This window comes from Sturnira hondurensis, unplaced genomic scaffold (genome assembly GCF_014824575.4).
Source record: "Sturnira hondurensis isolate 20B ecotype Veracruz unplaced genomic scaffold, ASM1482457v3 Scaffold0004091, whole genome shotgun sequence".
Lineage (NCBI taxonomy): Eukaryota > Metazoa > Chordata > Mammalia > Chiroptera > Phyllostomidae > Sturnira > Sturnira hondurensis.
The window spans coordinates 6,137-18,521 of NW_028076722.1; the positions used below are offsets into that span (position 1 = coordinate 6,137).

Below are 12,385 nucleotides of genomic sequence, written 5' to 3' on the forward strand. Positions count from 1 at the left end.
GGCAGGGGTCCAGGCCCTCTCTCTCAGTAAGAGAGTGGCCACGCCGTTCCTTTTTCTCCACAGGACTTCTGTAGTCTGTGTGAATCTGTTCCTTCCAGCCACAACACAGGGACTCCGCGGGCTGGCGTCCGCATCAGTACTCTGCCAAGATGGCTTCTGGGGTCTTCATCTTGCTACACAGGTATTGTTAAGAAACGTGAACATTTACATACGATACTAAACTAAGAACCTTCAGGTAAGAATGTAAGAGATGTAAGAACCCTTTACTTCTTGCCCAATCTCACTCTCTTTTTGTTTCTCCATTGGAAAGCATAGCAATAATTTGAAGGCCAGGCTTTGCATTTTGAGCATGGACATGCATCAATTTTGACCATGGCCCATGAGTATCCATCTGACTTCACCCTGCCATATACCACAGGGTTTTTAAGGACAAGATGAATTCTGCATTTTCCAGGGTCCCAAGGAAAACCCTCTCAGTCCATCCAGAGTCCAGAGAATGCTTGCTCAGTCCATTCAGGGTCCAGGAAATCCATAGTCCCTCCATTCAGGACCAGAAAATAACCCTGCCTTCATGTAGGGTCCAGAGATTACCCCTGTCCTCCATCCAGATACCAGGAAATAACCCCTCTGTGCATTAGGGCCCAGGAAATACTACCTCCCTCCATCCAGCTTCCATGTAATATGCCCTCCCTCCGTTCAGGGTCCCACAAAATAACCCAACACTCCTCCAGTTTTCAATGAACACCCAGGGCCTCCCCCCACCTAGTGTCCAAGGAATACCTCCCCACTCCATTCGGGGCCCAGGTAAAACACCCTCCACCTATCTGGGATCCAGGGAATATCCTTCCCTCCAACCTGTGTTCAACAGAATGCCCCTGCCTCCATCCAAGACCCAGGGACTCTCCTCCACCACACACCTAGTGCAAGGAAATGTCCCACACTCCCTTAAGTTTCAGGGAATATACCCTCCCTCCATTTACAGTCCAGGGAATTTACTTTCTTCCATAAAGATTTCAGGGACCAAATGCACCCTACATTGAGGGTCCGGGGAATACTTCTCCCCAATTCCAGTGTTTGAGGGATACATCTTCCTCATCCAGTGTCCCACAAACTAGCTCCACCCTTGTACAGGGCTAAGGGTGTATGCCCTCCTTCCATCCAGGTTCCAGGGAATGCCCTCTCCCACCCACCATTTTCCATGGGATCTCTCCCAGAGCCTAGGGGATAACCCCTCCCTCTTTCCAGGGTGCAGGGAATTACCCTTCCTTTCATGCATGGTCCCTGAAATGCAAGCTCTATGAATCCATAGTCAAAAGAGTATCCAGGGATTTCCCATCCCCCTCTAAGTTTCAGGAAATACCCCTTCCTTCATCCAGGGTCTAGGTAACACCTCCTGCATCCATCAAGATACCCAGAGAACCCCCTCGCTCCTCCAGGGTCCCACAGAATGCCCCTCCTTGCCCAGGGTTTATCCCTACCTTCCATTAGGGTCCAGGGTACAGCCCTTCCCTCCATCCTGTTTTTCAGGGAATAACCCTCTCCATCCATGGCCCAGAAAATACATTCTCCTTCCATTCACAACCTAGGGAATATGACCTCCCTCCACCCAGGGTCCAGGTAATATCCCCTCACTCCATCCTGGGACCCATGGAATGCCCCTCCATCATCCAGTATCCCACAAAATAGCCCCAACATCCCCCAAGTTTCAGGAAATACCCATTCCTTCCATCCAGGCTCCTGGGGATAAACCCTCTCTCCATGCATCATCCTAGGGATGACCCCTCCCTTCGTCCTGCATCCCTTAAAGTGTTTGCTCCCTCCAACCAGGGCCCCAGAGAATACTTGCTCCCTCTATCTATGGTCCCAGGGAATATCCCCTCCCATCCACAGAGATCCTAATGTGCAAGTGATGGGGCGTGTTTGGAAAGAGAGACTCCTACATACCTGTTGTATTACTTAGAAGGTTTGGGTTTAACACACGTGAACCAAAGAAGCAACTTTATTTATTTATGAACCCATAACTTTATTGGAAGAAACAATAAAACTGGAACATAAAAACTTAAGCGAACATTTTGTAGGGCAATATGACAATAGGCATGCTCAGCACGGTGACAAGGGAAGTCACCCCAAGGCTATCAAGAAGGCTGTCCAGGGTCAGTTCTTTTTGCTGTCACTCAGGGTGAGCTTGTCAAAGAGGGACTCTGCCAGGCCGGATTCCAGAGCTTGAATCTTGCACAGCTGAGTAACATGGTCCCCCAACTCTTTGATGAATGTCACCTGTTGGTGCAGGTAGTGACTCTCCAGGAAATGGCACATGTGGCCGTCCCCCTTCTCAGTGGACAGCTGGTGCACACTCAGCAGGCTCTGGTTCGCTTTCCTCGCCAGGTGCAAGGCACAGTGCATGCCCCTCAGGCCACTCTCCCATCCATTCCAGGGAGGACTACCGATGTCCCGGAGGTGGATTCGGCCCCTTCGCTGGTTCTGCAGCCGCATCAGCCTCTCTGCCTGCTCCTTCTCCTTGTTGGACCTCTGCAGGAAGAACTGGCTGAAGTGCTTCAGGGCCAGGTCCTCACAGTCGAAGTAGAAGGCTATGGACGAGTACCAGTAGGAGGCGTGGAAGTGTACATTGATGTGGTTGTTGACGGCGGCCTCACACTCAGGGCGGTAGTTCTGACACACAAACGAGGACCTGGGCAGCATCTCCCTGTCTTCTGGCACAGATGTGAGACAGCAAGACTGAGGCGGTGCAGAATCCAAGGCTGCTGAATGGGCTGTGGCAGGGTGACTGTGGAGGCTGCAGGCCACGGAGTGTCCTGCAGTGGCTCAAAACACTGGCGTGCTCACATATCAGGCCTCAGGCCCTGCAGTTGGCTCTGAGGTGGGACTCAAAAAAACCACCCACTCAGTACTTTTGAGGGACAGGGGAGGCAGCATGTGATGGCCTTGGGGGTCAGGGCATGGTCATGTTAATGGGGGTGCTTGAGGGAGGCCTGAGGGGGGCCTAAGGGGGCCAGCAGCATTGACACTTTGCAAGTTCCATTTCAGCCTTAATGACAGGGCCTTTCAGGGCAGGGTATGACATTTGAAAATCCTCTTCAGGAATACAAGTGCAACTGTTTTGAGTTAATCACCTGCATGATTTCTTTGAGCAACTTATATGAGTATTGCCCTAATGTGATTGTTTCATTAAACATAGCCCTTGTGTGATATCAATGGTTACATTTAATATCGCAAAGCTTTGTTTGAATGACTGCGCATGGACAAGAGGACAGTTCCGACAGCCCTACTGACTTCCTAGACCTCGTTCCTCCAGTGATCTCCCCTCTCTCCTCCCACTCATGATCAGTTTCACATTTCCCTGACAGCAGAGCAAGACCTCAGGGTCTCAGTGACTGGAGCACCTCTCCATCTTTCACTCTTGGAATTTGTTCCCCACTCCCTTTACTCTCTCTCCTGTCTTCATCTTTCAGGCCAGTACTGGAGATTCACTCCTCCTGCCCTGTCTGCACCCCAGTGTGGAGTGTCGGTGACCTCCTTACTGATCCCCTAGTGGCCTTCACCCCTTTCACCTGGCTTGCCAGTCTCTGTCCTCTTAGGTAAGCACAGACTTCACTTCTCCCCTGGCAGGAAACAGAAGGTTTATTTAAGTCCCTAAAGAAAGCCCTTGACTTGTATTCTATCCTACTTACTTGACTAACCATGACACTTGGAATCTGCCATTTCTACTTGTCTGTGATTTTTTAGAACCAGAAAAGGAAAATATGGAGGAATAAAGCAAAACGGTGTTCCATTTTTTATTCTTTTTGGGGGGGCCAATATAGAAGTAAAGGGATTGAGGCCCTGGCTGGTGTAGCTCAGTGGATTGAGCACAAGCCTGTGAACCAGAGGATCGTGGTTTGATTCCCAGTCAGGGTACATGCCTGGGTTGCAGGCCGGTTCCCTTCAGGCCATTTCCCAGCAGGGGACGCACAAAAGGCAACCATACATTGATGTTTCTCTCCCTCTCTCCTTCCCCTCTAAAGATAAAGAAATAAATAAAATCTTAAAAAAAAAAAAGAAGTAAAGGGATTGAAAGGCTTTTTAAAAAAATATGAGGTTCAGATTGGTAGTAAAAGGTTTATAACCTTTTTGTTAGTAATCAGAGAATGTTGGATTAGCAAATCAGTGCTAATTCATATAATTTCCATTTGTTACTAAGCATTATATTAATTGGTAAATATGGTCACTCAATAAGCCATTTGAAATAATTCCTTCCTACTTACCTTTCCCCTTGTTCTTTCTATTGCGTATGTCCAATAACTGTCTTCTAAAGATCCATGTAGCTGACTGTGGCCCAATCAGAGCCAGGGTTCAGTTCACCTTTCTGGATCTGTGCATTACATTAATACAGAGCAGAAGGCTCCAAGCTCAGATTTCCTGCCCTTCTTAGAATAACTCCAGAAATCTCTTTGACATTTCAGATCACAGGCCATGTCACTTTATATAATTGTTACTTCAATGATTGATCCTGTCATGGATGTGTGCCACTGGTTTGAGATTTCCCGTTAAACCAGGCTTTTAGGACCTCTTCCCTACTGACATCTCGCAGCAGACTTTGTCACGTTATTATAACTCACTGGGCTTGTAAACTTCTCATGTATTCATTACCATACAGGCTAATGGTTAAGTTCTCAGGCCCTTAAGTTACACTGCATGTGTTTAAATTTAAGTTCAGCCATTTATTAAGCTGTGGGACATTAGGGAATTCATGAATCTCTGAACTCACCGTGATCATCTGTGAAATGGTGGCAACAATAGTACTGCCTTTGGCGTTATTGTGAGGAGGATATGAAATAATTCCTGTAAATGCCTTAATCTGATGTCTAATACATAGTGAGCTCTCAATAATTATAAGCTGTTTTTATCAGGGGTTGCCAGTAGTGATGCTACAAAAGCTTTCAATAAAGACATGTATTTCTTTCTTAAATAGAGAATTGCCATTGAGGCTGCCCTAGTTTTTTTTTTTTTTTTAATTACCTTGATGTATACATTTCTTACAGATTCAAATCACAGTATAAGTAACATTTTTCTCATTTTGAAAACCTGTTTTCAAACTAGTCCCTTAGAAGACTCTTGTGTGGTTCATACTACTGAATCATAGCTCCAAGTGCTGCCTGGGTTTTCGTGCAAATACAGCATACAATATGTAAACAAATGAGTAACTCTATTTGCTAAAATCTAATTTGATAATTATGTTGTATTACTACTCTTCTTCAAATTCTTTCTTCCCCTCAGGTAAGGACTTTCACTATCTGGAATAGGAAGTCCTTTAATACATTATTTTGACAGCATAATTTATTCAGATGATTGTCATTATCATGGTGCTTCAGATTAGTTTAGAGGCCACTATTCTGAGCGAAAGAATGGCTGGACTGCATTCTTCCATGTACCTTACTAAAATAGTCTGCATTTCCACTTGTGAAAGTGTGTTGAATGATCGTGTAGCATACCTTTCTATAAAGTGGGGAGTGATAAATGAAAACACTGCCTATCTATACTGTTGGTTTAATTGGTTAGTAAACTAATCTCATATCGGTTTTGTATTTTTCTTTTAGGAAATTGGCAAAATGCTAATATATTTGGTTAAACGAGACCAAGTCTGTGTCGTTTTTCGCTTTGATTCCCCAGCACAAACTCACTTACTAAGAATAAATGTGTGTTCAGGGTGTCCTGTACCTTGGCAAATGGCCCCAAGCCTGGCATTAGCAACAGCCAGCATTGTTTCACAGCACAGCCACTCACAGGTGCCTGCAAGTCAAACACAGGCAGCTCTGGATGCAGATCACTTTGTAGCTCCTCCCAGTTGGCCCCTGGCTAGGAACAGCTGCTGACCTGAGCCTGCACCAGAGACCCTCCCAAGAGGCCCCAGAACCAACACTGCCTGTGGCCCATTTCATCCACACCAGAGTACCACCCAGAGCTTCTCAAACAACACACCCAAAGGGTGGTATTGGCAGGCACCACCCAAACAGATCCTGTTCTGTGCAGTACATCCACACACAATCGCACATCAGGTATAGTCAAGGCCAGACTCCACAGCCAGTCAGCCTGAGGGTCAATCCCATCCACCGACATGCCAACACCCATCAAAGCTCAACTACAAGAGGAGGGCACAGAAAACCCACACAGGGGACACCACTGAAGGGCCCAGCCTAGGTGACCAGGGAGAAGGTGCCATTGGGCTACACAGGATACCTTGAATGTAATGCCACCCTGCCAGGACGGAGAAATATAGGAGATCTGCCTATAAAGAAAAAACACAGGCAGGCAGCCACAATGAGGAGACAGAGAAGAAGCAAATAAAGGAATAAAACACAACTCCAGAGAAAGAACTAATCAAAATCGAGGCAAGCAATCTGCAGATACAGGTCTGAAAACACTGGTTATAAAGCTGCTCAATGAATTTAGGGGAAGAACAGATTAACTCAGTGAGAAATTACAGAGATAGAAACCATGAAAAATAACCAATCAGAAATTACTGAAATGAACAGTACTTTAGATAGAATCAACAGAAATTTAGATGAAACAGAGAATCGAATCAGCAATTTGGAAGCCAAAGTGCTAGAAAACATCCAATCAGACTAGCAAAAAGAAAAAAATGAAATGAGGATGGGCTAAGGGACCTGTGGGAAAACATCAAGGGTAACAGCATTCACTTCATAATGGTAGGAGAAGGAGAAGAGAGACAGCAAGGTATTTGAAACCCTGTTTGTAGAAATAATGAGAGAGAAGTCCCATAACCTGGTGAAACAAATAGACGTGTAAGTCCAGGGAATGCAAAGAGCCCCCACCAAATGAGCCCAAAGAGGGTGATACAAAGACACAGCATTATTAAAATCCCAAATGTTAAAGACAAAGAGACAGGCTTAGAAGCAGCAAGAGAAAAGCAGTTAGTTACTTGCAAGGGGGCCCCCATAGACTATCAGTTGATTTCTCAACAGAAACTTTGCAGGGAAGAAGGGATGGGCACAAAATTTTCAAAATGATGACAAGGAAGAACCTACAACCAAGATTACTCTACCCAGCAAGGCTATCATTTAGAATCAAAGAAGAGATAAAGAGCTTCCTAGACAAGAAAAAACTCAAGAAGCTAATCACCACCAACCAGTGCTACAAGAAACGTTAAAGGGACTACTTCAAATAGAAGAAAAAATGAAAAAATATGAATAGTAAAATGGCAATAACTATATACCTACCAATGACTACTTTAAATGTAAATGGATTAAATGCTCCAATCAAAAAGACATTAAGTGGCTGAATAGATAAGGAACCAAAAGTCGTATATGTGCTACCTACAAGAAACCCACTTTCTATCAAAATACACACAGATGGAAAGTAAAGGGATACAAAAAGGTATTTCACAAAAATGAAAATGAAAAACAAAAACCGCGGTAGCTAAGCTTATGTCATACAAGATAGACTTTAAAACAAGGGCTATAATGGAAGGTACAGAAAGACATCACATAAGATAAAGGGTTCCATCCCACAACAGGATATAACCCTTGTAGGCATTTATGCTCCCAGTGCAGAAGCATCTAAATATATAACAAAAACATTCATGGACATAAAAGTAGACATCAAAAGCAGTATAGTAACGCAAGGGGATGTCAATACCCTGTTGACATGAATGAAAAGAGCATTCGGATAACTTATCAACAGGAAAATACTGGGTTGGCTGAAAAGTCCACTTAGTTTTTCCCATAAAATAAAAGACACGTTTTTCATTTTCACTAATAACTTTATTGATTTGGATATTTTAAGTATGTTGGCTATCTCCTGCTATTGGCTTCTAGTGAGTAGAGGCCAGGGGCCCTGCTAAACATCTTCCAATGCATAAGACAGCCCCATAGGAAAGAATTATTTGGCCAAAATACCAATAGTACCAAGAAATGTCACAAACCATTTTTGACACATTTGATCAGTCACAGCACCTTTTCCATACACCGCAAAGATGTTCTTTCCACGTTTCCATTGCATTTTTAGCTTTCTTGAAATAATAAACCATAATATGCCAAAAATGTTGCATATCTTCTTCCACCTTCAGTATTAAAATGGCTGCACAAAAATTCACCAATTTTGTTTCTTCTTAATGCATGCTGTTATAACAACTGTCACAACACAATCTAACAAAATTGTTTCAAATGAATTTAAAGATAACTAAGCACTACTAGAGCCATTGTATAGATAAAAACTAAACGACCTTTCTGGCAAACCCAATAACTGTCTTTAAAGGTACATTAGAGCAGATTGACTTCATTGATTACATTAGGACATCACACCCAAAAGCAGCAGAATATGCATTCTTTTTGAGTGTACGTGGAACATTTTACAGGATAGAGCACATGTTAAGAAACAAAACAAGTCTCAATAAATTTAAGAAGATTAAAATCATAACAAGCATCTTCTTCAATCACAATAGTTTCAAATTAGAAATCAATTACAAGGAGAAAACTAAAAAAACACACAAACACATGGAGGCTAAATAATATGCTACTAAACAATGAATGGCTTACTGAAGAGACCAAGAAAGAAATCAAAAGACCCCTTGAGATAAATGAATGATCATGAAAACACAATGACCCCAAATCTATGGAACACAAACAAAGCAATTCTGGGAGGGAAATCATAGTGACACAGGCCTACCTCAAGATGAAAGAAAAATCTCAAGCAATCTAAGCTTATGCCTAAAGGAAATAAGAATGGAATGAGAAACAAAGCCCAAAGTGACTAGAAGAAATGAAATAATAAATATCAGAGCAAAAATAAATGAAATAGAGTCTAAAACTACACTAGAAATGATCCCGGTGAAATCAAGAGCTGGTTCTTTGAGTAGATACACAAATTTGACATACCTTTAACCAGATTCACCAAGAAAGAATAGAGGATCCTAGTAAATAAAATCAGAAATGAAAGAGGAGAAATGACACCTGAGAGCACAGAATGCAAAGGACTATAAGAAAATATTGTGAACAATTGTATGCTGACAACTTGAACAACCTAGAAGAAACAGATTCCAAGAAATATACAATTTTCAAGACTGACTCAAGCAGAAACAGTAAACCTAAAGTGAACAATAACTACTCACAAAATCAAGTCAGTTATTAAAAAACTCCCCACAGACAAAAGTCCTGGACCAGATGGCTTCACAAATGAATTTTACCAAATATTCAAAACATTAACATATATCCTTCTTGTACAATTCCAAAAAATTGAACAGGAGGGAAGGCTCCCAAACTCACTCTATGAGGCTACCATTACTCTGATTCCAAAACCAGATAGACACTACAAATAAAGAAAATTATAGTCCAATATCACTGATGAAAACATGTGCAAAGGTCCTGAACAAACATTCTCAAACAGAATTTAGCAATACATTAAAAAGATCATACACCACGATCAAGTGGTATTTGTTCCTGGAATGTAAGGTTGGTTTAATAGTAACCTGACACCATAGAAACAAAAGAAAGGATTGCATACTTTTTAAAAACTGGGCAAAGGGCCTGAATAGACACTTCTCCAGAGAAGAATTACAGATGGCCAATACACATACGAAAAGGTGCTCAATGTGACTAATCATCAGAGAAATGAAAATTAAAACCACAATGAAATATCACCTCAAAATGATCAGGATGGCCATTATAAATGAATCAACAAACAAGTGCTGGTGAGGACGTGGAGAAAAGTGAGCCCTAGTGCGCTTTTGCTGAGAATGCAGACTGATGCAGTCACTGTGGAAAGAAGTATAGAGGTAGCTCAAAAAATTGAAAATGGACACCACAATCCAACTTCGGGGAGTTTATATGAAGAAACTAGAAACACCAATTCGAATGAACATAAGCATCCTATATTCATTGCAGCATTACAATTGCCAGGTTATACAAGCAGCCCAAGTGTCCATCAGTAGATGAGTGGATAAAACAACTATGGGACGTTTACACAATGGAATACTACTTGGCCATAAATAAGAAGAAAATTTTGCACTTAGTGACAGCATAAAGGGATCTGGAGAACATTATACTAAGTGAAATAAGCCAGTCCCAGAAAGACAAATATGATTTTACTCGTATGTGGAATCTAATGAATACACAGAACTAACAAGTAAATAGTACCGGACTCATAAAAAGAGAGCAGGCTAACAGCTTTTGGAGGTCATAAGTGGGTGGAGGGATTCAGCAAAAAGGGAAAAGACTCAAGGATGCAGAGAACAGTGTGGTGGTGGCAGGGGGGAGGTGGGTAAAAGGGGGATAAAAGCAAATGGGAAACTACACTAAAAATATGAATGACTAATAATAAAATTACAAACAACAAGTGCTCAAAAGGATGTCAATAAAAGGGAACTGTCTTCATACACTGTTGGTGGAATTTAAATTGGTGCATACCATGGAAAACGGTATGGAGGTCCTCCAGATTTTCAAAGATACAACTACAATATGACACATCAATCCTATTTCTGGGTATTTATCCAAAGAAATGCAAGACATTAATTCACAATAAACAATAATCCTATGTTTATTGCAACATTATTTACAGAAGCCAAGAGATGGCTTTTGTAAAGAACTGGACCATATGCACTGTGGAATATTACTCAGCCATAGTGAAGAATGAAATTGTATCATTTGAACAAAATGGATGCACCTAGAGGATATTGTGCTCAGTGAACTGTGTCAAACAGAGGAAAACAAATACCGTATGTTTTCATTTATGTGTGGAATCTAAAAGACAAAATACACGAACAAACAAACCAGAAAGCAACTCAGAGAATTCCAACTGATTGCCACGTGGGGTGGAGTTTGGGAGGCTGGGTGGAAAAGGTCAAGGAATTAAGAAGTACAAATTGGTGGTTACAAAATAGTGACGGGGATGTAAAGCACACCATAGGGAATATAGTCAGTGTTATTGTAATGATTGTGGGTGGTGGCAGGTGGGCATTAGAGTTCATAAATTATATAAATGTCCAAGCACTGTGCTGTAGACCTGAAACTAGTGCAATATTGAACTTCAAGTACAATGGAAAACGTTACGGTTGTTCAAAAAAGAATATTTTCTTGTTGAATCGAATGAAGCACCCAAAGAATAGACAAATGAAAGTGGTGGTTAATAAGATGGATCCGACTCAGGCACTGTTCTTGTTGAGACGTTTACTTTAATTATTTTGTGATTTCCTAGCATAACATAGACTCTTTTGCAGACTGGGAAAGTAATAGTAGTGTATTTATGTTGATATTTGCCTGGGAACAAAATAGGAGCTTCATCAAATTCATTGGAGGTGTCACGAGAATTGATACCTGAGGGTAGTTGTGGGAACATATTTACATTAAAAATTCTGAAAGAGTTCACCTTTAGGTATTGCGCCACACCACTCTTTGGGATTCGCGCGGGTTCAATGTACAGAATTGGATCACGTATTTTAGGTCTGGAGAGAAACTTGACAGGTCCTCTATCCAACTCAAAGAGAAACGCATTGCAATCAGGTACTCAGGCGAAACTGAAAAAATTCTATAGGTAGTAATAATACTGATGATCTCCATGGGAGGAAAAAGATGAAGTGTAAGATGCTGAACATGAAGTACATCGTCGATTGTATATTTATTTTTTATGATGTCATGGATTCGCTCATTGAAGCATTTGTCCAGTTATGATTTCTTATATTCTTTAAACTTATTTTGTTCTTCGATTACACTTGATATATAATAAATTATATATTTATTAACAATCCTGGACTTTATAACCAAAATGCTTTATAGTGTATAGGCCTTGTTCTTTCTTCTCACAGTTAAGTGTCCGAATCACTCCAAATGAAGAAAAAGGAAAACTCAGAGCAGTATGTATAATGATTTTAGTTGCGCAGAGGGAAAATATAAGTATATATAATATATATTTATGTATCTCTGGAAATTTCATCAAGAAGTTGCTGTGTGAAGCTGAGATATCAGAGGATGTTTGCTCCACTCTAGTGCTGAAAACTTTCATCGGGATTATGTACTATTAAAATGTTACTTCAATTTTGACAAAAATGTCTGAATTTTGAGGAACTTCTGCATTTTATGTCCCCCAAAAGGCAGGCACAAACTGCTTCTGACCCAAAGGTGTGTAACTGACCAAAATTCAGCCATCTAGTCTGGAAAATGAAAATGGAGAATTCTGCTGTTGGTGACATTAATCCACAGGTAGAGAGGCAGGTGAGAAATCTAAACTACTTGGCCTTTGTCACTTTGATTTAAGTACTGAGAAAATATCATCCTTACCATTCCCAGAAAGCCATTCATTTACAAATGGAAATCAGAAAGTGATGGAAAAAGACCAGGTTAGGAGTCAGCCATTAGGGAACAAAATGGGTGTGTGTGAT

The 12,385-nt window shown here is 41.5% G+C and overlaps 1 protein-coding gene across 1 annotated transcript; it reads right to left on the minus strand.

Annotated features, from left to right (window-relative positions):
- Positions 1 to 2,154: 2,154 nt before the first annotated feature.
- LOC118985133 (ferritin heavy chain-like) lies at positions 2,155 to 2,700 on the minus strand. The gene has a single exon (XM_037043458.1). The coding sequence runs from the start codon at positions 2,698 to 2,700 to the stop codon at positions 2,155 to 2,157; it is 546 nt and encodes a 181-aa protein (XP_036899353.1).
- Positions 2,701 to 12,385: the final 9,685 nt, after the last annotated feature.